General features: G+C 57.6%; 1 protein-coding gene across 1 annotated transcript in view; it reads right to left on the bottom strand.

Moving 5' to 3' along the window:
* Positions 1–474: 474 nt before the first annotated feature.
* SLC8A2 (solute carrier family 8 member A2) overlaps positions 475–26,431 on the bottom strand; it is a 68,304-nt gene continuing 42,347 nt past the window's right edge. The window contains exons 3-8 of the mRNA XM_034792468.1: positions 12,240–12,343; positions 11,184–11,201; positions 3,525–3,649; positions 2,518–2,617; positions 1,739–2,014; positions 475–1,234 (exon numbers count right to left, since the gene is read on the bottom strand). Coding sequence (XP_034648359.1) covers positions 858–1,234; positions 1,739–2,014; positions 2,518–2,617; positions 3,525–3,649; positions 11,184–11,201; positions 12,240–12,343 — 1,000 coding nt within the window. The 3' untranslated portion in view covers positions 475–857. The remainder of the gene's footprint in view (positions 1,235–1,738; positions 2,015–2,517; positions 2,618–3,524; positions 3,650–11,183; positions 11,202–12,239; positions 12,344–26,431) is intronic.

Below are 26,431 nucleotides of genomic sequence, written 5' to 3'. Positions count from 1 at the left end.
AGTGACACCCCCTGTTTATGAGCGGGCGGCCAGAGGCGAGAGGCCGGCGATGAAACCAATGGGGGTGCGGCGCGGGGGGGGGCACACACCATCAGCCCAGCTGCTTGGCTCCCAGAGCCCCCCACTGCGCGTGGCCCCCTGTGACAGGCCGACACGTGGGGGGGCGCCCTTCTTCCGCAGCAGGTGGGATCTGGCTGCTGGTTCTTGCACCTCTCCAGAGCCGGGGGCGGGGTGGGGATCGAGTCACCCCCGTCCCCCAAATCACCCCTCCAGGCCCAGCCGCAGTTTGAGTCCCTGTGTCCGGCCGATGCCCCAGCCCGCCCCCAGACCCGAGGAGAAGAGCACAATGCAGAACAAAACAAGTTAAATGAAAACACCATGGGAGGGGGGATTGTAGCACTCCCCCCGCCAGCTTCCCCTTCTCCTAAACCTTGCTCCCCTCCAATCCCCCCAAACCTCACTGCCCTGCAATCCCCCCAAACCTCACTCCGCACCAATCCCCCCAAACCTCACCAGCCCCTAGGGGTCACGCTCACTTCCAAGCACCCCCTATAAGCTGGGGGGAGGTAGGGGCTGTGCCAGATCCGATGTTCATGGGTATTGTTCATAGGGGGGAGGTGACATCAATGAGGTGCTAAAAATTAGGGGGGCCTCGTCCCCCCATATAATGGCTGCACCCATGACAGATTGGGGGGGCAGCTCCTGGTTCCACGCAGACCCTACAAAAACAAACGAGGACACTCAAAGATCTGGGTGCTGGGATGGAGCAGGACCCCCCCCTTCCCTCCCCCCCAGGCGGTGTCTCTGGGCAAAGGGGACGGTGGAGGGGGGGCAGCGTCCCCACCCCCGACACTAGCTCAGAAGCCCCGGATGTGGCAATAGGCCTCGAGGCTGGAGAAGAGGATGTAGAGGAACCAGAGGCCGAGGAAGAGGCCGGCGGTGAGGAGCTTGGCCGGCCGGGGGCCCCCCAGCTCGCCCCCGATGCTCGGCCGGCGGCGGTACATGAGCACGCTGATGCACACGAAGGCGAAGATGGTGAAGAGGGTGACGGAGAAGGCCAGGGTGCCCGTCTGCACCTTGAAGTCCTGGCCCTGCGCGGCCCAGTAGATGGCGGCCACCGACCAGGCCACGCCCAGGCCCAGGAACACGTTCACCGCGTTGCTCCCCGTCACGTTGCCGATGGAGGCGTCGGCGCATTGGTCCTGCAGGGCGGCCACCTTGCTGGCAAAGGTGTCTGGGGGGGAGAGACGGGGCATCAGCTCATGGGGCCCCCTGGCTGGGGACTGTCCGGTGGGGCTGACACCTTACACCCCAACATCCCTGCCAGCCCAGCCCTGGCCCCCCAGCTCTGCCAGTGCCCCTCACTCCCGACCCGCAGCCCCCTGCTAGCCCAGCCCTGCCCTGCACCCAGCTCTGCTGGTGCCCCTCACTCACGACCTGCAGCCCCTGCTAGCCCAGCCCTGGCCCCCCAGCTCTGCCAGTGCCCCTCACTCCCGACCCGCAGCCCCTGCTAGCCCAGCCCTGGGTCCCCCCAGCTCTGCCGGTGCCCCTCACTCCCGACCCGCAGCCCCTGCTAGCCCAGCCCTGGGCTCCCCTCAGCCCTGCCAGTGCCCCTCACTCCAGCGCCCCCCTAGCGCCACACTGCATGGGGAAAGCGGCCCCCCACAACCCCTGGCTTTCCCCTGGCACTGCCCAGCCCCAGCCCTGTGTCGCTCACGGGCCGTGCCAGGCTCTGTACCCGGGATGGAGGTGCCCAAGGCCACGAAGACCACGGCATTGACGGAGTCCTTGAGGCCCACGGTGCAGCCAAAGTGGGAGGCCAGGTCCCCGATGAGGGCGGTGAGGAGCCCGATCACCAGGATGGAGACGCTGAAGCAGGCCCAGCCGTTCCAGTACTCGGTGGGCGGCACGCAGGCGAACAACACCTTCCAGAACACCGTCAGGAAGTGCATGACGTAGTCAAAGCAGGACGGGAGCTTCTCCTCCCGCCCGTCCTCCTCCTCTTCCTCATCACCTGGCGGGGAACGGCAGCATGTCAGCCAGCGTGCCAGCCCCGCAGTGCTGAAATGCGGCCACTTCTGGGGTGGGGCGCGGGGCTGGGTATACATGGATCCCTCACCTGTCACTGAGATACAGCCCCTCTGGTGTGGGACGTGGGGGCTGGTTATCTAGGGTTCCTGGCCTGGTACTGAGATGCAGCCACTTCTGGGGTGGGGCATGGGGGCTGTTTATACAGGGATCCCTCGTCCAACGCTGGATGGAGCTACGTCTGGTGTGGGGCGCATGGGCTGGTTATACAGGGATCCCTCACCCAGCGCGGAGATGCAGCCACCTCTGGTGTGGAGCACGGGGGGCTGGTTATACAGGGATCCCTCACCCACTGTGGAGCTGCAGCCACCTCTGGGGTGGGACACAGGAGCTATTTATATAGGGATCCCTCACCCAGTGCTGAGATGCAACCACCTCTGGGGTGGAGCACGGGGGGCTGGTTATACCCAGGCCAGCCCCGGCACCCACCTGCGCTCACGGTGATGGCGTCCAGGAACTGCTCCCTCCAGGAGTGGGTGCCGATGACCAGGGCCAGGTTGGTTTTCTTGATCAGCTTGTCCACGGTGTTCTGTCGGGGACGGGGGAGGGGCTCAGTCAGTCTCCAGGTACCAAATTGGGGGGGGAGGGGGGAGGGCAGGACCAGCACGGTCCACTCCGTGTGCCCCTCCGCGAGATGAGTTGGCCAGATCTCAGCTCCATTCCCAGGCTCGTGGGCAGAACGGGCCCTGGAGAGCGACCCCCGTGTGGCCCCCTAGCAGTGGGTCCCTGCACTTGGGCACATTGGCGGGGGAACGGGGGGGGACCACACAGGCCCCAGATTCCCAACTGGCTGCCTTAGAGGTTCGAAAGCGGGGTGGGTGTCGCTGTCCTGGGCTTGAGCATCGCAAAGGGACTCAGGGACTAGCCCCAGAGAAGCCACAGGGCTGGCACTGAAAGGGGGTCGTTCGGCTTAGGCCCCCCCCCTTCCACGGCCTCTCGGGGAGTGTGGTGGAGAAAGAAAGAAAGAAACCAACCTGCAGAGTCACCGCAGACGAGCCCGGCTGTTATCCCATATTGGGGGGGATCAGTTCTACCTGCCCCCGGAGGACGATAGTCCTCCCCCCCCCCCACTTTGCTGCTGCCCCACGGGCGGGTAGGAAGGCCAATACACCCTACATCTGCTCCCCACTGCCTCCTTGCTGGGCGCTGTCGGTCAGGCGCTGCGCCGGGGGGATGGAGCGGGAGCCGCTTGAAACGAAGGGCTCGGGAAGGAAGTGTGGCCTAGGAGGTGGATCACTGGGGGCTGGAGGCCCTTTCTCTGCTCTAACCACTAGCCCAGTGGGTCTCAACCCGGGGTACGCGCACCACTACTGGGTTCATCAACCCATCTCGAGCCCCTCCATCCCCTCCCAGGAACCACGACTCCCAGCCTGCTCCCGGCTCCTCTGGGCCCCCTGCGGCCTCGCAAGCCCGGCAGAGGAGAGCAGCCTCATTGCCTTAAAGTCGTACGACTCCTCGATGATGACTTCCAGCCGGCAGTTCTCCCCCAGGATCGGCTTGCCCATCTCGGCGATCCTCCAGGCTTCCTCCTCCTCTGCCGAGAGCTTCTTGTCCCCGTCGGCTGGACAGGAGACAACCCGTGAGCCTCCCAGCCGCCGCCTCGGTTTCCCCTCAGGGGCATCGCTGGACCCCCTCCCCCCAGCATCTGAGTGCCCCCCACCCCCTGTAACATGTTTATCCTCCCCACACCCGGGGCGGCAGGGCAGTGCTGTTGTAGTACAGATGGGGAAACTGAGGCTCAGAGAGGAAATTGCCAGGCCAGCACCGGTGTGAGCGGACCAGCCCCTGGTCTCGCCTGGGACGGGCTAGATGCGGAAGGCGACGGAGTCCATCGCCCAGGGACGTCCCCTCCCGCGGGCGGGGCTCCGCCCCAAAGCCGATATCCCCACTGCACTTGGTCGGCTTTGGGTCCGACGGCCCGACGGGGAAGCTGGAGACAGACTGGAGACAAGGCGTCGGTTTGTAACAGGGCAGGGAACAACTCACCCGGGGTGGCAGCGGGTTCTCCATCATGGGCATGTGTAAATCAAGACTGGCTGTTTTCTAGAGGCTCGGCTCTAGTTCAAACAGAGATTGGTCTGGGCAGGTCTCTGGCCTGGGCTCTACAGGGGATCAGATTGGGTGATCACAGCGGGCCCATCTGGCTTCAGAATCTGTGAATCTTTGGGTCACATCCCGAGTGATCAGGATGATGCTACTGTCAGCCAGTGGCCATAACACTCATCCAGCCATCCATTCATCCAGCCATCCGTCCATCCATCCATTCATCCCCATAAAGACCCATCCATCCATCCATCCATCCATCCATCCATCCATCCATCCATCCTCATAAAGACCCATCCATCCATCTCCATACAGACCCATCCATCCACCCATGCATCCATCTCCATACAGACCCATCCATCCATCCATCCCCATACGGACCCATCCATCCCCATACGGACCCATCCATCCATCCATCCATCCCCATACAGACCTATCCATCCGTCCATCCATCCATCCATCCATCCATCCCCATACAGACCCATCCATCCATCCCCATATGGACCTATCCATCCATCCATCCATCCATCCATTCATGCATCCATCTCTATACAGACCCATCCATCCATCCATCCCCATATGGACCCATCCATCCATCCATCCCCATACAGACCCAGCCAGCCAGCCTCCCAGCCCCATATGGACCCATCCATCCATCCATCCATCCATCCATCCCCATACGGACCCATCATCTATCTATCTATCCCTATACACTCCCTCTCTCTCTCCCTTTCTCTCTCTATCCCCCCAGAAGCTCCGGGAAGCCAGGAGCCCAGCATTGCTCCCCATCAGCCGCTCACCGAAGAGAAGCTGCAGGCGCAGTGCAATTCCAGGCAGGGGGGCTGAACCAACGTTTATAGTGGGGGGGGAGCTGAGAGCCACTGAACCCCACTGCAAACCCTGCACATAATGGAAACCAGCACCCCGGGTCCCAGCTAACCCCCCGTCTCCAGCCTGGGACGGTCTCTGCCCACATGCCCACCTCACCCTGCGCTAAGTGAGACCCCGCGACACCTCACTCATCAGACACTCGGTGGGGGCAGGTTTTCCTTCCAGCACCTGGCATCGCCATAGCAACGGCCATGGCGGTCCCGGCGGGGTTTGCAGGTGTTAGTCAGCTGAGCATCACAACCTCAGTGTCAGGGAGGTCGGCGCCACCAGCCAGCAGGGGAAAGTTCAGGCACAGGCAAGTGAGTGGATGGCAGCGGCAGCACATGGAACAGAAGTTGGAGTCCTGGCTCCCAGCCCCCCCCCCACTCTAACCACTAGACCCCACTCCCCTCCCAGAGCTGGGGAGAACCCAGGAGTCCTGGCTCCCAGCACCACGCTCTAACCACTAGACCCCACTCCCCTCCCAGAGCTGGGAAGAGAACCCAGGAGTCCTGGCTCCCAGTCTCTGCTCTAACCAGAATCCAGCACTTGCTCCCTTAAGGGATACGTCACAGTTCTGGAAATTTTGCTCCAACATTATTCCTATATCAAATCCTTTTAAAGGGCAGAGCGAACATTTAGTATTTCTAAAACCACTTGAAAGGTTTCGAATATTTTATGCCCCTAATACTTGGCTGTAGCCTGTTTCTTGAGCTGCCCGGGGACTGCTCCACAAACATCTGCTTTGTAATTTACTTTTCATTTAACTTGGCATGTATAAAACTTGTGCGTGTGTATTTCGTGCTTCTATGTGGAGGTTTACAGCTGTGTGTGTGTGTTTACATGTGTGTGCATGAATCCATGCATGTTAGGGTGGACAGGTGAGTGCAAGAACTGGTGTACGCGTGATTTGTGTTGGCACATGTGTACATATGTTTGCATATGTGGGCATCTGTGTTTATGTGTCATGGCCAGCACGTGTGGGTACGTATATATAGTCATAAGTTATGTGTTGGGAGTAGCCGCTGTAAGAAGCTATTCAGTGAGGACCCTAAAACAGCAGCCTTCACTCAAAACATGGGCAGATGTCCCTGTCGAAAACGCAGACCCATGCAAGGCGTATGTGGGCAGAGAGGACGCTGTTTTATGAAGGTTTGTGCGCGTAAGTGACAGAGAGGCTGGAAGACCAGCGACACGGAGAGAGAGAGAAGGAAGCAGGATTGGTAGGATGGCCCTGAGAAAAAGCGGAGAGGATTTTGGGGCAGCGTGCTGCCTGGAAAGGGGCTTGGAACTGCGAGCAAAGTGGCTGTCTCCTGTTATTTGATTCTCTCCCGCGTTTCAAGGGAACAGGAGTCTATACGGTCCTTGTAATTAAACAGGATTGCATCAAAGAAATACCTGACTCTAGCCTCAAGTGCTCCTCTTCCCAGATATAACCTCCCAGGGCCCCAATCGGGTCAAAGAAATGTGTGCTTTGCATGTGTGTTCTGCCTACGTTTGTATGTGTGTTCTGCAGAGTAGTGCATGTGTGGGTGGGTGCACATCTGCACCTTTGCTGTAGAACAGGGACAACCCATCTTGACGCTTTCCAGGAAGGAAATTAACATCCAGCCACGTGTGCCATTCGCCGCGGGAGCTAGATAACGACCATCTGGTTCCATCTCTAATTAAAATCAGCTCGGTGTGATGTGTCCCCTCCCAGTAGCCATCTAAGGAGGATGTTGTCGAGGACACTTCAGAGGGCTGGAGCCCTGCCCCGCTGGGCTGCCGGCTCGTCCTTTCCTGCTTCAGCTTTGGTGCCATTTCAAAAGGATTCACGCCACCACTGAACCTGGGTTTTCCTCTGGTGACTCAGCCTCCAGCGCTTGCAAATACTTCCCTAACCCAGAGAGCTGGGGTTGGAGACCAAGGTGAAGTGACCCAATCAGCGATCCCAGTTCTATTGGAGGCCATGAGGCCAGCTCCCCAGCTGGGTTGAACTGGCTTGTCTAATGCCACGTTTCTTGCTCGGTTATCGTCCCGTTTCCATGACAGCGACATCTTTCCTGTATATCGTCGGTTGTCCTCCTCTTTGCCATCTTCCGCCAGGTGGCAGCCACACAAGGGCTTGTCCAGGCACGTGGGTTTTTTGACATCTGTCCAACATGCCCACACCACTTCAGTCCCCTTGCTGGAATCACTTGACCCCACCAGGGGTCTTTGCAAGCATCGCGGAGCGGCTGCCGTAAGCTGCTCGCCGGGGGTTTCTGGCATTTGCCAAGTTTCAGAAGCAGGTAACCCCGTGGGGTTCACAACAGCATTGCACGACTTTCCACAAGCACCTCAGAACCGCCGTGCTGGGTCCGTTCTCCCAAGTACCCAGCCTCCGACGGTGGCCCGTACCAGAGCTACGCACATCTCCACGACAGACACACAATCCACACACACATCACCACAATCCTCACACTCCCACGCTCCCTCCCACATACGCACACACACCCTCAATTGCTCTCAGTCCCAGCCCCTGGTTTCCTGCCTGCAAAGCGCTCTGCACTATTCGAGCTCTCCTGCACGGCCCCCTCCCAGCCTGGCACCCTCTTCCTTTGCTACCAAGCCCGGCCCAGCCACACCGACAGCCACCAGCTGATCCCTGCAGGACGGAGCATTTTATCTGCCCGGGGGGCGGCTGCAGGCGGCCAGCCAAACACACAGCCCATGGACACCCCGTTGGCAACTACAGGACGAGGCCAGAGCAGGCCTGGTACATTTTTAGGTTGGGTAGGGAATGGTCCAGCCAAACTTTCTTCCCTAAGGGAAAACCGGCTTGTCGACAAAGCAAATTGTCCGAAGGAAAGCTCATGATATCTCCTGTTTTTTCCATCAGAAAAACAAATGCTTTAAAATGGAACATTTTCCGCTGAAAATGGGATATTGTGCGGTTTGGGGCCCACTTTTTTGGGGGGTGGGGCGGGAATTTTGGTCAAAACGTTTGTAGTTTGGGGACGAAGAGGTTTGGGGTTTTTGGCAGTCTTCTGGGCAGAACATTCAGCAGTTTGGGGGCTGGAAATGACGGGTGGTTTTGAGGATCAATCAATGTTTTCTGCTGAAAATGGTCCCCGGCTGCTGTCAGAGGTGAGCTAACCGGCCGGGGGGACTCCTATGTTCTGCAAGGCTGGCTAGGGCGGCACCTACATCTGCACCGCAGAGTGAGCCTACCCATGGCTTAGCCGATGTGCAGGCCGACTCACGCCCGCCTGCAAGGGTCCCCCACTGCACATGCCCACACCGGGGTAGCCACATCCACGCTGGCGCTGCCATTATCTGGGTTTGGTGCTAGGGGCGTATCCTGGGGGCGTATCCCAGGGTTCTGAGAGCCTGGAACTGCTCTGGGAATTGCTTTGCAGTGTATCATGGGAGAACTTTTCTGTCGGCCCCTTTACTGAAGTGTTTGGGGCCTGCCCTACACGTAGCAGGAGCTGGCTACCAGCTGTGCACAGGTCTCACTTCTGTCTGTGCCTGCTGGCGCCAAGCCACGGAGAACGTGTGGTAAGGCTCAGAACACATGGCAAGCCATGGAGAACACATGTTAAGTTATGGAGAACAGGTGATAAGCCATGGAGAACACACGTGGTAAGCCTTGGAGAACATGTGGTGAGCCTGGAAACATGTGTTAAGCCATGGAGAGCACACATGGTAAGCCATGGAGGACACACGTTAAGCCATGGAGGACACATATGAAACCTGCATTACAGACATTCCCCACCCCACCCCCCGAGTCATCCCCATCTTGTTTCTACAAGGCCTGAATATACAGAGACAATTAAACCTCGTTATGATGCCAATCCATTTTTCATAATAATGAATGGGTCGTATCATGGCCTCGGAGTGACGCGGGGCATGCTTTGTATTACGGTTCCATTCATCAATGGCTTACAAAGGGTTAACGACCGATCAACAGCTGTTACCGGAACGGCCCAGACGTGAGCCGTGCATGTTACAGGCAGCACGTCGGAAGAAGGTGTCATAAGTTATTACCGGCAATCTGTTGTGCTGCTGTTTATTAAAGTGCCACTTGCCACTGGCTGGAAGTTGAAGCTGGAAACATTTCCGACTGGAATTAAGGTGCACATTTTTAACCATGAGGGTAATTAACCAGTGGGAAAACGTATCCGGGGGCCTGGTGGATTCTCCATCACTGGCCATTTTGAAATCAAGATGTTTCTAAAACATTTCTGCTCTAGTCCAAACAGCAACTAATCCGGGAAGGTCCCTGGCTTGCCTTCCGGAGGAGATTGGACTAGAAGCCGAAACGCCTTTCACAAATTAGGGAATTGGTCAGAAATCAACAAGAGGAAATTCAGTAAGGACAAGGGCAAAGTCCTTCACTTAGGGGAAGGAAAAATCAAATGCAGAACCACAAAATGGGGAAGGATTGGCTGGGGTTCGGGGGGTTCGTATGACTGAACAGGAGACGGGGGGGCGGAGTGGATCACAAATTGAATACAAGTCAACAATGCGATGGAGTTGTGAAAAAGGTGCGTGTTGTTCTGGGGTGTGTGAACAGGAGTGTTGTATGTAAGACATGGGAGGTAACTGTCCTTCTCTGCTCGGCACTGGGGAGCCTCAGAGGAGCCCTGTCTCCCCCACCGCCCCGTGCATGGGGCTGGCCCATACCCTGCCCCCCGCAGCCCCCTACGCATGAGGCTGACCTGAGTCAGTGGCCAGAGCCCTGCATCCCCCAGGTGCAGGGCTCTCGTCCAAGCCCGGCGTGCTCCCTCCATGGGGCTGGGGTTGCTCACCCCTCCTTGCCCCGCTAGGGGTGTGTGACGAACTGGGATTGTTCTTACTGTGGTCTGTGAATGCTGACAGGGGAGTGTGGCTAGGATAGTCTGCATTGGGGGATGGGAGTCTGACCGACAGAGAATACCTGAGCATGTAACATGAGAACCCAGGAAGGGGTTAGAGGCCAGGTGACACCTGTGCCCGGGAAACTGAACAAAGGCAGTGGGAGGGGTCGCTGAAGGGGAGTTTGGAGGAGCTGGCTGGTGGAATGGCTGGGAGGCAGACGGGGCTCTGACTTCCAGAGGGGGCTGTGGCGCCCTGGGACCCCAAGATGGACCTAACTGAGGGGGGTCCTGTTGTCTGTGCCTGCAAGACCTGTCTTGGACTGTGTTCCTGTCGTCTAAATAAACCTTCTGCTTTACTGGCTGTCTGAGAGTCATGGTGAATCGCAGGAAGCCGGGGGTGCAGGGCCTTGTGTGTCCCCCCACTCCGTGACAGGGTGCCCGCCCCATGTTTTTGCACAAGGAGGCGTTTGTCCAGTGGCTCCTACCAACTACATGCCCACTTTTGCCCCCCAAAAAGTCAGGGTGGCCAGGACAGGGCTTAAAAAAGGGGCCTGGTTTGGCCAAAATGGGACGTCTGGTCACCCTTGTGGATGCTGGGTGCCATTCTGGGGACCGTGATTTAGGAAAGATGGGGGCAAATTGGAGAGAGTCCAGAGGACAGCAACCAAACGGAGGAAAGCTTTAGAAAGCCTGACCTAGGAGGGGCGGTTAAAACAACTGGGCACGTCTAGTCTGGAGAACAGACGACTGGAGGGGCAGGGTGGGAGACATGTTTTAAAGAGGACAGTGATCCGTTGGTCTCACGTCTGCTAGAGGTAGGACAGGAAGTAATGGGCGCGAACCGCAGCAAGGGAGATTTAGGTGAGATATTAGGAAAAGCTCTAAGCTCTGGGACAGGCATCCAAGGGGGGCTGTGGGATCCCGGTCACGGGAGGTTTTGAAGAACAGGTTGGACAGACCCGTCAGGGACGGTCTAGGTTGGCTTGGTCCTGTCTCAGTGCAGCGGACTGGATTTAATGACCAGTCAAGGTCCCTTCCCGCCCGACATCTCCATGAGACTATGGTGAGATATGATCCCGTCTGGCCTTGGGGTCTATGGTGCTACCCATCTCTTCGTTACGTATTTACCCTTCCTAAACTGCTGGGCGTGGAACCTTAATAGAAAGCGGGAGCCTCTCTCTCCGGCACATCCCACTCCCGGCGTGAGTTCTGCTCTTCCGATGGGCGGCCGACACGGCTTGGGAGTCCCCCCGTGCCCCGGCCCCCTAGAGACTCACGCATTGGGGAGGCTGGGGGATAGATGGGCGGGGGAGGGCAGAATGGAGGAGAGGATGAGGTGAGGAGAAAGGGTCTTACCTTGAGTTAGCAAGAGAGCTGCAGAGAGAGAGAGGGAGAAAGAACATGCCATGAGCCCGACCAGCGGATCAGCGCCACGCAGAGGGGAACCAGAGGGATGATCCCGGTTGAAGGCAGGAGGCCGGGCTCAGAAGTGGAGTGAGTGGGGCAATCGCCCATAAGCTGGGCTTTTCCCAGCTGGGCTCCTGCCCGCAAGGAACCGGGCTGACAAACTCGTTCCGCTGAACGGGCAGCAGGTTGTAATACGAGTTAGTCACAACTGGCACAGCGACCAGAGACGCATCCCCACCCACTGAGACTCTGATCTCTCCAATCCGGTTTCTCTAGCCCTGTCCTCTCGCCTATGCCGGGGCCGGAGCAGCTGGCTCTGATCAACTGGATTCATAAGGCACATGCATCAAAATCCCTGGGCAAGGCCCCCGGCCAGGCAGGATGCAAGCGCGGGTTGTTCTCCAAGCAGAATTTCTCACGTTGCCCCTTCAAGAAATCTGGGGCGTTTGAGGTCTCCTGCTGTTCCCTGGCTCAGCCTGCCCTCCACAATGTCCTGAAATCACCACCGCCACCCACAACGGGCAACAGGACCCAGGAGTCCTGACTCACGCTCGCCCCGATCGAACCCTTAGGCCCCATTCCCCTCCCAAGAGCCATGAATACACAGAACCCAGGAGTCCCGACTCCCGGCCCTGCCGCACATCCTGCTCTAACCACTAGACTCCACTCCCCTCCCAGAGCTGGGATAGAACCCGGGAGGCCTGGCTCCCAGCTCCTGCCTTTCTAACCACTAGACCCCACTCCCCTCCCAGAGCTGGGATAGAACCCAGGAGGCCTGGCTCCCAGCCCCCTCCCCTGCTCTAACCACTAGACCCCACTCCCCACACCAAAACTGGAACCCAGGAGTCCTGACTGCGATTGCCCTCACAATGGGACATGCCGCCTCGCTTCACAGAGGGACAGGGAGCTGGTGGCAAACTGGCCCACCCCGGCTTTAGACCAGGTGAGCGGAGAAGCAGGGATCCCTGACTCCAGCCTGGCGATGGAAGCAGGTGCCCCCCTTACCCGAGATGCCCCGTTTCAGCCAGCGCGGCTGCCCCAGCTCGATGAAGAAGTTGTCCTTCTTCTCATACTCTTCATCGTCCACAATCTTCACCTGCAGGCTTTTCCTGCCGAGACAGAGAGAACCAGAGAGTGGTGTCAGCAGAACCGGCGTCCTGGGCTGCAGGCAGGAGAGAGACAGGTGTGGGGGATGGAAATTGCCACCTCTCTGGGGCCACTGTAGCCCAGATGGCTAGTTTGCCTTTATTATATTGACTGCTTTGCGTTCTAGTCAGCAGCAATGCAAGAAACCTACAGGCCTGTATCTTGTAAGACATCAGCTTCCGCAAGTTAGCATAAGGCTTAAGACCTATGAACTTTGCACAGATAAACGACCCAATGGAAAAACCCCAAACATTTGGGCAGCTGAAAATAGAGTTTTTAAGGGGAAGTTCTGATCACAGGTAAATAATTCAACCACAGAAGTGTCCTGGCAACCAACTGACATACGTACCAGGTCCGTGAGACACATTTAAGGCTAGCCTGCTTGCTTGCCTATATATCTCGTTTCTTATTTTCTTGTAAGTTTGATGATTTGTTTGATTATAACAGGTTTCTATTAGGGTATATTTTGGCTGTAACTCAAGGGATCTGCAGGCCACATTCTGTATGGTGAACTAAGGCAAAGTGAGCAGACAGACGCCTGGGACCTTTCACCTCGATACATGGAGCTAAAGCATAAGGTCCAGGTATGACAGCGATCTTTACCATAGAGGATGCGTTAAAGCAGGTTGCCACAGGGGCTTTCCTAGGTTCAGACCCTTTAAACTTACCAGGTGCCCCACAACTTGGAACTTGGAAAGAACCGCTTAGGATCGAAATAGCCAATGTGATACCTAACCACAAACGGGCCATGGTAATGACTGGACGTATATAATAAGTTGAGATCAATGCTATACCAGCCTATAGGAAAAAGACCCCCCAACATTAGTGACGCGAGGAAATACAAATAAGAGAAGGAAAAATCGCCCACTGAATATGCATTGAACATAACGGCGCCAGCGTCACGTATTACGAAGGGGCATCGCAGCCTAGGGGCGGTAGGAGAGAGAGCTGCAGTCGTTGGGAGGTGCCAGGATGACAGGCACTGGTGATGAGGAGGAAGGTGATGGTGATGGGGAAGACGATGGCTGACATTTCAGGAGATGGGGTGAGGAGATGGATGTGCAGATGGACATCCTATCGTATCTCCATCTGCCTGAGTTGGGGTCTTTGACACTGTGCTGAATAAACTATATTTGTGAATATAAAAGAGTTCCTAGCGCGGGAGTGTTGCATCTGTGCACGTCGGGGTTACCGTCTGGATAATCATTTTAATAACACTGGGCCTGATCTTGGGGCAAGAACCTGCCAACCCTCAAAGTGAGAACTGGGGATTCTTAAGTAATCGATATAATGAATACAGACTCAGATCAGGTTACGTCGTCGTGGTTACTCAGCACTGCTCCGGATGGGCCCAGTCTAAGGACTGGTCGAGGGTGGGAGACTTCAATGGAGCAAGATGGTTATTGTTATTTAATCAGCAGTTCTCAAACTCTGGATCAAGGCCCCAAAGTGGGTTACAACCCCATTTTAATGGGACGCCAGGGCTGGCGTTACACTTGTTGGGGCCCGGGGCTGAAGCCAGTGCCTGAGCCCCATCACCCGGGGCTAAAGGCGACGCCTGAGGAACTGCTGCCCAGACCCCGACCGAGATCAGAGCCCCATCGGGCCAGGCGCTGCCCAGACCCCGACCGAGATCAGGGCCCCATCGGGCCAGGTGCAGCCCAGACCCCGACCGAGATCAGGGCCCTGCTGTGCCAGGCGCTGCCCAGACCCCGACCGAGATCAGGGCCCCATCGGGCCAGGTGCAGCCCAGACCCCGACCGAGATCAGGGCCCCATCGGGCCAGGTGCAGCCCAGACCCCGACCGAGATCAGAGCCCCATCGGGCCAGGCGCTGCCCAGACCCCGACCGAGATCAGGGCCCCATCGGGCCAGGCGCTGCCCAGATCCCGAGATCAGGGCCCTGTCACGTCGGGCGCTGCACAAAGCCAGCGCTGGGCACGCGGGATCTCCAGACAACGAATGGGCCGGGGGCGGGAGACAGACCCCTGGGCGCCTAGGAGAAGCCGGCCTGCTTGGCGGGGAGCCTGCGGGGAGCTAGGCAATAGCAGATGCCGAGGGGAGGGGTTTGTCCTACTCCCCCGCCCCGCGTGCGGAGTTCAGGACCATGCTTCTGTCCTGGGGAAGGGGGCAGTGGTGCACCACCACCACCTACTGCGGGGAATCAGAACTTCTCAGCCCCCGGTCAGGTCCCTACACCGCCAGGGCGATTCTCCTTTAGCTCCAGGACCGGGGTCTACTGGAGCAGGACGGCCGGGAGTTCGGCCTTCTACCCTCCCTCTTGAAAGCCACACGAGCGAGCTCGGCTGAGCGATTCTCCAGGGCACATTGGGGCTGGGGTGGTACCAGTCTCCCAAAGCATTGAACGTTGCTTCCCCAGTATGGTTCCCTAGCAACCAGAAGCAGGAGTGGCCATGGAAACGGATAACATCTCCCCCCACCCCTCCCCGGTCTGGTGCAAAGCGGGTACCGTAGCGGCTAGGGGTCTGAGGCTGGGGGTCTGGCCACGCCTTCCCCACACACGCTCCCCACCCTTGTGCTCCGCGAGCTACACAGCAGGGGGGTTGCAATCAATCAGTCCCTGATCTTGGGGGAATCCGGGCTGGGGGCCCTCCCGGTGTGAGAACTGCCAATTGTCTCGTCTGGTGCTACTCACCGCCCGCCCCGCCCGGGAAGCCAATTTGATTAAGGGAAGGCTCATCTGCAGGCAGAACAATCTCCAGGCAAACCGGAGGAGGGAGATAATTTGCCGATGAATAATTTAATCTGCGGCTCTGAGATGAGAGTTTTCGGTTTATGTTTTTTCCTCCCCAGAAACCAAAGGTGTGTGGGGGGGGGAGAATCTCCCTTTGCAAACCTCTTTCTTGGCCTTTTCCGAACTCTGTAAGCACAGCCAGGCAACCCGGGGGGAAATCAGCGGCGGGGATCGGTGCTAAGCGGGTGAGGGGGGGTGTTCTTTCCGGGCGAGAGGGAAGGAGAAAGACAATAAATCAAGGAGAGAAGAAAATAGACCTTTGAACCCTCTGAGTTCCTCCGCGGATTCTGATCCCCAGCCCCCAAGCCTCTGCGCCTGGCTTCCCATCACACTCAGACCCCTCCACGCAACTCTGCGGGGGAAGGAGCCCCTGCCAATCTCCCCCCACCTATGCAGAGGGCCTCTGGTGTGAGGGCTCTGCTCCCGGCCAGAGCACACTGCACTGTGTCTATTCTCTGCCCCTCAGGGCCCATATGGGGGAATAGAGCATGAGATAGAGCAGCCTTGGGGCTGCTCTAATTGACAGTGCGGGGGAGGGGAGAGGCAGGGTGCTGTCAGAGCAATGGAGGCTTTAAGCTCCCACCCCCCTGTCTCTGTCCCAAGCACAGGACCAGAGAATCAGGTCCTCTATTGCTACATTGTCTCTGTCGTCCATTCTTTAAAGCAAGACCCCTTGCAGCTCCCCCTCCACACATGTCTCCCTGTTGAACCAGCCTCCGGAAGCACCATATCCCTGGCCCCCTGCTGAGCCCCCACCCGCTGCAGCCCAGCACCCCTAGAACCAACAGCAATTAAAATTTGTGCCCCAAGACAGAAAGACAACTCTATGGCTTGCCTTCCCGCTTCAGGGCTAAGGTGCAGGAGCCGGTGACAGCCTCGTTGTGAAGGCACTGGGCATGGACTCAGGAGATCTAGGTTCGGTTCTCACCTGGGCAATCTTGCACAAGTTGCTTCGTGCCTCAGTTTCCCCATCTGTAAAATGGGAAGAATGATCCTTCCTGTTTAGAGTGGAAGCTCTGTGGGGCAGGGACTGTTTCTCAATCTGTGTCTGGCACAATGGGGGCCCTGATCTCAGTTGGGGTCTGTGCAGCACCCGGCGCGACGGGGCCCTGATCTCGGTTGGGGTCTGGGCAGCGCCCGGCATGACAGAGCCCTGATCTCAGTTGGGTTTGTCTACATGGGCAAATTGACCAGAATGGCTATTTTGCAATATCTCCCCATTTGGACTCTCTATTCAGACACAAAACAGAGTAATTAATCTGGAACAAAATCACTTTTATTCCGACAGAGAATGTCCACATGGGGGGGGGGGTTATTCTAGAATAGGTATATTACCCTGGACTAGCCATACTAGTCCTTTCCCCGACTCCCTCTAGCCTTTCGTGATTGGATCAAGCTAGGACAGCAAACAGGAGAACATTCCTTTCCTCCCCCTCCTCCTGCATCCACTCTCCGTTCATCCCAGTCTCTCTCACAGCCCATCCATTTCCCGCAGATCCCTCTCCCATCCTATATCCCCCCCCAACCCCTCTGACTCATTTTCATGTCTATGTTCTCTCTGCGGCTCGACAGAGTAGATGCCTTTTGCGGTAATTATTCATTGCCTTCCACCCACTGTTTGTTATTAAAAAAAAAAAAAATCCGAAATATCTTCATATTCCTGAGTCATGAGAAACTGCCTCTTCTTCCAAGTGCCTGGCATTCAAGGAGAAAATCGACAAGGATTAGAGGCTGTGTGGTCTAGTAGGAAGGCCAATGGGCTCAGGGGCCAGGACGCCTGGGTTTGATCCTTAAGCCGCGACTTTCCCCACTCTGTGCCTCAGTTTCCCCAGCTTTGGACTAGTTAGACCGTGAGCTCAGACAACCAATCCACCCTTGGCCAGTGTCCCATCTGCAGCCTTCCGGGAAAGGGTTAAAAATAAAACAGAATACACTGGAGATGTTTTCTTTCCTTCCTGACCCCCGCCGGAGACCGGCTGCAGCCCTGAAGCATGAGATTTGGGGAACATAAAACATGGAGCGGAAGGGACGCCCATGTGCCGATTTCGCACCTGAGAACGCTCCAACTCATCCCAGCAATGGCAGAAGCTTGCAGCTCCGGCGGGCTGGATCGCACCACTCCCGCGGCATCCCTTGGGGAGCGAGAGCCCCTTCCCACTCCTTCGCCTCGTGATGCCATTGTGTGTTTGGAGGCGGATCAACGAAGCCACTTGAGAAGGAAAGCGCCGATATTTTTCTCTGGCTGCACACCCACGCTGCTGCAGCAGCCTTCGCCGCCCAGGCATCATAAACTCCAGCAGGGAGGCAATCATAATCCAGTTTCCCACACGTGACATTTAAAGAGGCACCAGAGGAAGCAACCGGGGGGGTGCTGGAGGAAAGAGCTAGGCCCGGGCTGGGGGGAACTTCACGGGATTCTCGACTGAGCCTGCTGGAGGCTGAACAGACCCCGTGGTTCTCTCTAGCTCCTCGACGGCACCACATGGGGGGCAGAGAACAGCCACAGCTCAGTGCACCCCAGCCACGCCCCCGATGCACCCTCTACGCCAGGGACTGCGAGCCCGTTGGGCGCAGGGCCCCTTGAGCAGCTCCACACTGGCCTCGGAGGCTCCCTGCATGGCGGGGGCAGGAATCTCGGGGTCCTTTCCATCCACCTTAAGGCCCCATTTCGCTATGGGAGCGGGACTGAGAGCCGGGCTCAGTGTGGGGCTTTGAGAGCAGAGGGTTCCCCGCCGAGGGGCCCATTTGCCACTGGGCCTCGGCCTCCCTGCGACGCTCAAGCTGCAGCCGCCCAGCAGCGACTGTGCCCCGGGCTTCTCCTGCAAAGGAGCTGGCCCGTTTGGGTTGGCTCTCGGGGGGCACTGCTGGGTTTCCAATGCCCACACGGGTACTAGGCCCAGCCACGCGCACCCGGCTGCCGCAGCGGCATCTACAAGCCAGCGCACGGGGAGCGCCCCTTGAGAGCTCCCAGCCGGCTGAGATACGGCTCCTACCGTGCAGCTCCTGTCTGAAAAGCCCTGGAACAACTCCCCCGCTCCCGTTCAGCCTCTGTGTTGGCCAAGGCCGGCGCCATTTCGGCACACAAAAGCCTCTCGTGCAGCGGAAAGCATCTGCCGAAGCTTTAGATTCACCTTCTTTCAAAAGCAGGCAGCCCCGCCGAAGCAGCAGCCCCATTACTACAAACTCAACTGCCAAGAGTTTCCTTCACCTCCCGCCCAGTTGCAGAGTGTATCACGTCCCCTTCTAGTGGCTGGTCCATGTAGAGAACAGCCTACTACCGCTGGCGGTTAATGGCGTCGCTCCTTTGGCTCACAGGGGTCGCTGTCTGGACTAGAGGTCAGCGGCTGAAACCTGGGTCCCAGCCCGCGATGGAGAGCACGTGTGCAGCTTTGCAAGGAGCAGGCATGCCCCACTCCAGACGTGGCTGCATTTCAGTGGCAGGTCTAGGCTTAACCACTGGGTCATCCTGGCGCTCTTCAAATCCTTCGCGGCAACTGGCCGGTGTTGCCAGCTCATGTGATTTCATTGCGAGTCGTGTAGCAGTTGGGGTCCGGAGTCCACGAGAATCTCAGCTTGAATTTTTTTAAGAAGTCAGTTTCCAGCCCTCGGGGTTGTGGGGAAAAGCGGGAACCATATCAGCCCGGCAGACTCAGGAACGAGACAGCCAAGAAAAAGAACCCTGGGTGTATTCTTCTTTTACAAAAGAATCTCGTGATTTTTAAGCCAGTCTCACGATTTCGGGGGCCAGTCTCGTGATTTTTGAACAATGCCGTGACCCCAAATGCTAAGGCAGCTCGTGAGCTTGTAGATGACCTCCCTTTGGCCAGGGGCCAGTTTGCATGCTGGCTGCTACCCCATCCGTGATTTTTCATCTCACTTAATTATCGCATTTCCTCCTCTCTGGCTTCCCCTCCCCCCGTCGCCCCCCCCCCCCCCGTTTGTTAGGCCATTGAAATCTGACAGAACTCTCATCAGCTCTGTCTGCGGAGTTTGGCATTTATTAGGTGTGTTACAGCAGTGCTGAGAACCAAACAGAGGATCGGGGCCCTACTGTGCCAGGCGCGGCGTATACACAGTGAGAGACAGTCCCCGGCCTGAAGAGAAGGCAGACAGAGCAAGGAGTATACCCCATTGCACAGATGGGGAAACTGAGGCTGGGAGAGATGCCGTATTCTGCTTGTATCAGTGGCAGAGCAAGAATTGAATGCAGATCCCCCGTCTAGTGCTTTAACCACCATGCTCTGGGCCTGGGCTTTGGAACAAGGATTGCTGCGGCTGGCTCCAGAGACTCCATGCCTGGCTCCAGAGACCTGAGGACGCGGCAGGGCGTAGGGGGCTGGCCGCTGAAGAGACACCACAAATACTGAGTCAGACCCTCCGCAGCTGTCAATTGGTGTAACCCCTTCGACACCGATTGGCACCGGCTGGAGAACTGGCCCCATTGACAGCAATGGAGCTGCACCGATTCCCACCAGCTTTCTTGCCCCGAGGAGGCGTTCAGCTCAGGATTCACCCCTCCGAGCTCGCTGTTCTCTGGTCTCCAGCAGACGTCCTGCTTGACTCCAATCTGTCCGGCGCCGCTCAAGCTTCCGGACGCTTTCCCGGCAGGTCCTCGGGGGCTAGCGTGCTCACACCTCTCGCCAGGCCCGTCAGGCCCTTCGGCTGATGCTAACGCAGCTCCCGCGCTTGGTTCTTAGCAGGGGATGTATTGCTCCCAGCTCCCACTCCCCAGAGATGTGCCCGGCCCCCTTCCCTGTCTATCCCCTGATGCTTCCCAAACCCATCCTTCTCTGCCTCCCCCTGCACACAGGCTTCTCAGAAACGGCTTTTCTTTCCCTTCTCCTCTTCCTCCCGCTCTCCCCAGTTCATCCTTTCCAACCCCATTATTATTATTATTATTAGGAGTATTACCGTTCTGTCTAGTGGGCCCATTGTGCTGGGCGCTGCCCAGACCCTGACCAAGATCAGGGCCCCATCGGGCCAGGCGCTGCCCAGACCCCGACCGAGATCAGGGCCCCGTCACACCGGGCACTGCCCAGACCCCGACAGTCCCTGCTGTGAAGAGCTCACAGTGTAAATAGACAAGACAGACAAAAGGTAGGCGGCGAAACAGAGGGGAAGTGACTTAACCAAGGTCACCCAGGAAGTCGGAGCCAGGAAAAGAACCCAGATCGCTTGACTAGACCCCACTGCCCACCTACCCCAGAGCACACTCCAGGCCTGATGCGGCGTGGTGCGGAGCATCTTCATGAGCTGGGCATGTGTGTTTGTGTGAGCTGTACCCCTGCCCTCTACAGGATGGAATCAGAATGGCTCTAATGTGTGTCATAAGCCCTGTACTGCTCAGGGGGGATTCTCCTTGCGCTTAAGGAGCTGGGGGCTCTTGGAGCAGGTGGATCTAAGTTGTGATGCTGCTCTGGGCTTTGTCACCCCCTGGGTGCCTCAGTCATTGCTTGTGCATTCCCCCGTCCCGTACGGATTTTGCCTCTCTGACACAGGAACCGCCCAGCTCTGCTCCGACTGAGGGAACTTGAACCCGTTTTTTATCCTACCTGCCCCAGAGAGTCACTTAAAGGAAATCAAGAGACCCTGAGATGCCAGGTGCCTTTAAACTGAAGTCTTTCCCCATCAGCAGGGAAGGATCACCATGGCAACCCGCATCCCTCCTCGTTGACATTAAGCACAGAGGAATCAGTGACTGAGGATGGTCAGGGGAGCGGGATGGGCGGCCAGCAATGGAGGCTGTGGGGGGAGGGGAGAGGAGAAAAGAGAGGAGCGTGCCAGCGGGAGGGGGGCGCTGGAACTGAAATCCGAAGGGGTGGGGAGAGACAGACAGACAGATGGGCCAAGGGGATCTGACCCCCGTCCCTGAGGCTAGGTGCTGGGGAAGGAGGGGCTGGTGTCCTCCACCCCACCACACTCTTCTTCCGAATCCCCTGCCCTCGGCATGACCTCGTGGCTTTGCAGCCGGGCCGGTTAGAGCTTCCAGGTGTCCCCGCTTTCAGCAGAAGCCGGCACCGCTCGTAGGCCCCTCGCCTGGCAGCAGGATCAAGGCAGAGGCATTGGACCCAATGGGCTTTTAATAAAGTGGGGCCTGTCAGGGGCATGTCCACAGGTGGGCCTGGGTGGGCTGCGGCCCAGGCCCGCCCAGATCGGACCAGGGGTGTGTCGTGCTGCACAGCGGCCCGGAGCATCACTCGGGCACCTGCAATCCAGGCCGGAGCTCGGCGTTCGCCCTTCAGAAAGCGACACCCCGGCAGCTCTGCCTGGCCGCATGCTGAGCCGCCCCGTGCGTGTGCCCAGCTCGGCAGGGGAAGCCTTGCGCCTGGGGGATCCCAGGGCTTGGGAGAGGGCGTCGGGGGAGATGCTGAGCTAGCAGGTGGCTCTCTGCACGGCTCATCCCCCGCTCGGCGGCGCTCCCAGGAGAGGATGCACTGAGCTGGGTGTCTCGGTGCAGAGTCCGGGCCAAGCTGCGTGCACAGGCAGGCCCCTGTTCATGCCCCCCGCAGCGCAGCCAGGGGCCGCACGACCCGCAGGAGATGCAAGCCCCCGCAACGAGGCAACAGCTCCCTGTCTTCCCCCGCTAGACAATCAGGGTGCACCCCAGAGGATCAGCGCTCCCCACCCTGGCCAGGCTGCCCAGCACGGGCTGTCATTGCCCGTCCCCCCGAAAGTCAGCGCCCACCCAGATTTCCACTCCTAGCTATGCCACTGGGGGCTGGGGCTCCGCCTCTTTTGGAAAGAACCATCTGGCTCCACCCACCTTTGAAGGTGGGGCTACGTAGCTCCACCCCCTTTGGAGAGGAGTCACACAACTCCACCTTCTAAGTGCCCTAGAACCCCAACCTCTTTGGGGGTGGAGTCATGTAACCCCACCCCTTGGGGGCGGGGCTAGGCGATCCTCCCACTCCCTATATCGCTCAGCCCCTTTGTGTAGGAAAGTCCTATAGAGCCCCACCCCTTTTGTGGGCGTGGCTATGTAACCACCCCCTGTAGAGGCAAGAATTAAGTCCACCCTCGCTAGGGCGGGTCGCTCATTCAGGTTGGTTATTATCTGCCGCTGGGTTGGCCCCTGTTGCTGGGTGGCCGCTGCGCCAGCCGTCCGTACCACGGCAACGACCAGCTTCGCAACCGCCTGGAGGGGTGAGACCCACCCATTCCCCTGCCTTTGAAAGGCCTGTTGGTTTCTGCCAAGCAGGCATCATCTTCGCTCACTTCTCCCCCGGCTAAATCTCCACAGAGCAACCACGGGCACCGCTTAAAACCTCCGACGCTCCTCAGAAGTACCTCCAAGGCCCCGGCGCCCACCAGGAATCCGTCCTAGGCTCGCCAGCCCGGGAAGGGGGGTCCTGGGGCAGGGCCTGCCAAAAACCACCTGTGCAAACTCCTCAAGGAGAAGCGCAGAAGCGGCTACTGATTGGATCCAACCGTCCAGCGATGAGATGTGGGTGTGCAGGGCCCTTAGCTTTCACAGCCTGCAGCCGCAACGGCAGCAGAACCACTGCCCCCCGGCGCTGCCTCAGGAGTGCTGGGGTTGAATCCCGTGTGCGCGCCAGCGGCGAGACGCTCAGGGAAAAGCGAGAGAGAAATCCATGGGAGAGAGAGAGAGATGAAAGGAGGAGAGAGATCTAGCCAGAGAAAAAGGAGAGGGAGGCACTCACAGCAAAAGGAAGTGGCAGGTACGCTGGCAGCTAGGACCAGATGTCCCGATTTTATAGGGACAGTCCTGGTATTTGGGGCTTTGTCTCATATAGGCGCCTATTGACCCTCTCCCCTGAGCAGCTCACACTCAGGGCACCCCCAAGCCACATGGCTTTAACTACTGTGGGATAGGCTGTAGCGGGGGCAGGACCCACCCCTGTGGCGCCTCCTGCTGGTTTCCTGGGAATTAGCACTTTTTCCAGCTCCGGAGCGCCCTCCGCAGGCCGGTGTCCCGCTTGCCGCTGGCCCCCCGTGTCCCTCCCACGCCCCATCTGAGCCGCTTGCCCCAGCCCCAGCCCTCTCCCGGGCTGTTTTTAACCCCTCCAGGCAGGAGCAGGGTAACCATCCCGCTACATAGGCCAAGTGCTACCGCCCCCCTGGTGCGGCTGGAGTGACACCAGGATAAATGTGCTCGTACCCGTGTAGCTAAGGGCACTGGCGAAAAGCTTACATAGAGCAGGCTTAATGGATGCATTGATCCTCGCAACCCTGCCTGCAAGCTAGGGAAGTATTCTCCCCATTGAACAGGTGGGGAAACTGAGGCACAGAAACACTGAGGTCTGCTCTACACGCAGGCTTTATCCGGTATCACTGTGTCAGGGTAGGGGTGTGATTTTTGTTTGCTGATATTGTTACCCAGGTGGATGCCCTCACAGTATCGCTTAGTCCCCTTCTTCCACAGAGAGGCAGTTTGGCCTAGTGGATAGAGGACTGGATGGAAAAGTGGGTTTTATTCCCAGCCCCATCCTTTCCTCTCTGGGGGGACGGGTGTCTACATGTCACACTCAGCCTGGGCTCTGAGTCAGGTTTGAGCCCAAGCCCCGCTTCCGTCCACACACACATCAGTCTGACTCGGGTCAGCGAGCCGTCAGGACCTGGGTCCTGCTAGTGCGGTGGGTCAGAGCCTGAGCCCTGCTGTGACCTGGGTCCAAACCGGGGCCATTCTGCAGTGTGGACGTGGCTCAAGCCACAGACCGGAGGCAGAAGGTCTGCATGGCGCAGTATGGACGTGTCAGCACGACAGTGAGACCCAGGTTTACAAGACAGTGTGGATGCTCAAGCACGGGCTTGGAAACACCAAGTCCACCGAGCCAGGCCTAGGACTCCCGACTCTATTAGTTTATCCACTAGGCCACACTGCCTCCTACAAAGGAAGCCAGCAACCAGCTGGACTAGAGATGCAGCCAGCCGCTGCTAAGCCGTCTCTCATCCCCACTGGTGGCGATTTGTGTCCTGTTGCTTTAAATATCTTGTGATTATTCACATCTGCTGTCACCTGTGGGGTTTTTTCTTAAACCCTTCTCAACAATACGGTTTATTTAGGTGCCAAGGCACCAGCTCCTCCCCCCGGCCCCAGACTCCTGCAGCGGGCGCGAGAGCCCGCGACAGACACGCTGGGGACGTGGGCGTTTGCCACTGATTATTCCATTATTCAAGTGCCGTGTGGTCTGCTGAGATTTGTCGCTTTCACACACACACCGACACACACACAGCGCAGGGAGAGGCACTTATCGGTGCTCCCCAGAAACAGCCACACGCCTGCCGAGCCGAGCCGGCGCCTGATAAGAGCCACCCTCGGCTCCCGATCAACAGGCTCGATACATGTCCGACAAGCAGGGGGATAAACCTCCCCCTCCCCAGCCATTTCAGCCTGGCACTCGCTACCAGCCGGGGCCGAGGAGCCAGGCGATAAAGTGCTCCCCGGCTATGGAGCCAAGTGCTATGGGGGGGGGGGCAGCACAGCCTAGTGGGTAGCGCAAAGGGCCCCCTGAGAGTCAGGACTCGCGTAGGGGATCTGGGCTGGCACCGAAGGTGGGGTCTGTTCCCAGCTCTGGGAGGGGAGTGCAGGGGTTGGAGGGACTGGGGGGTCAGGACTCCTGGGTTTCATGAATAGCTCCAGAAGGGGGGAGCGGTGGGGGGCTGGGAGGCAGGACGCCTGGGTTCTATTCCGTGCACTGGGAGAGCAGAGTGATGGTGAGAGCAGTGGGGCGCATGGCCATGGAGGTCAGGGCTGCTGGATTCTGTTGCCAGCCCTCTCCTGACTTGAGGCACTTCCCCACTTTGTGCCTCAGTTTTCCCAACCGAGATCAGGGCCCCATCCTGCCAAGCGCTGCCCAGACCTCGACCGAGATCAGGGCCCCGTCGTGCCGGGTGCTGCCCAGACCCCGACCAAGAACTGGGTATTCACCCATGAAAGCTTATGCTCCAATACACCAAGTTAGCTAGATTCAAGCTAACTGGGGTGTGTCTACCCATGCTGCAATCACTTCTCCAATTGCACCCCAGGGTGACTTGTCTACACTATTATTTACCTCCTCACTTCTCCTGAGCTCCATTCCCACAAAAGGTTGCAAACTAACTAACCATCAAATCATAGAATCGTAGGACTAGAAGGGACCTCAAAAGGTCATCTCATGGTGGGACTATCCCTGACAGGTGTTTGTCTAACCTGCTCTTAAAAATCTCCAACAATGCAGATTCCACCAACCTCCCTAGGCAATTTATTCCAGTGCTTACCCACCCTGGCAGTTAAGAAGTTTTTCCTAATGTCCAACCCCCTTGCTGCAATTTAAGCCCATTGCTTCTTGTCCTAGCCTCAGAGGTTAATGAGAACAATTTTCTCCCTCCCCTTGTAACAACCTTTATGTACTTGAAAACCGTTATCATGTCCCCTCTCAGTCCTCTCTTCTCCAGACCAAACAAACCCAACTTTTTCAATCTTCCCTCATAAGTCATGTTTTCTAGACCTTTAATCATTTTTCTTGTTTGTCTCTGGACTCTCTCCAATTTGTCCACATCTTTCCTGCAATGTGGCACCCAGAACTGGACACAGTACTCCAGCTGAGGCCTAATCAGAGTGGAGTAGAGCGGAAGAATTACTTCTCGTGTCTTGCTTACAACACTCCTGCTAATACGTCCCAGAACAATGTTCACTTTTTTTGCAACAGTGTCACACCATAGCTTGTGATCCGCTATGACCCCCAGATCCCTTTCCGCAGCACCAACTGGAGAAGCGTTAACGACGCAAAACCCTGTTTCCATTTTCCCTCTTTGGTTCTACAATGAAGGGGGGGGGAATCAACCCACCCACCCTAAGCAGTTTATACATTTGAATTAACGAATTGACAAGCCTCCCAAATAGGTGGCATTCCCTGCTCTTCCCTGGATAATTTTCCGAAGATAAAAACCCATTTTGCAGGGAGCGTGCTAGCTGGCGCCTTCTGCGTGTAGCTAATCTCTCTCTCTCCTCCTAATACCTGAAGTTCTTGGAGCTTGTCAGCTTTAATAACTAACATCGGATTGCAATTTTTCTGCCCCCTCTCAGAAGCCAGGGCAGCCATTCATTTCAATTTGCAAGCAGGCGAGCCCGGGCAAAAAGTTATTGCCAAGTTATTTGCTCTACTGTTGAATGAGATCCAAGATGAGTGAAATGCAGATGTTGCTGGAAATGTCATTAGGATGGGCATGTGCGTGTGTGCGTAGGAGGGGTGGGGATGGGGCGGGTGGATGTATTAGGTATTCAATTCCCTCTGGATGTCCAGGAGTTAACAACAGAATAGTCCTATAAGTTGGGTGCTAGGCTGGAACTTGGGATG

Source organism: Trachemys scripta, chromosome 16 (genome assembly GCF_013100865.1).
Source record: "Trachemys scripta elegans isolate TJP31775 chromosome 16, CAS_Tse_1.0, whole genome shotgun sequence".
In the NCBI taxonomy this organism is placed as follows: Eukaryota; Metazoa; Chordata; order Testudines; family Emydidae; genus Trachemys; species Trachemys scripta.
This window is presented reverse-complemented; position numbering and strand designations above follow the sequence as displayed.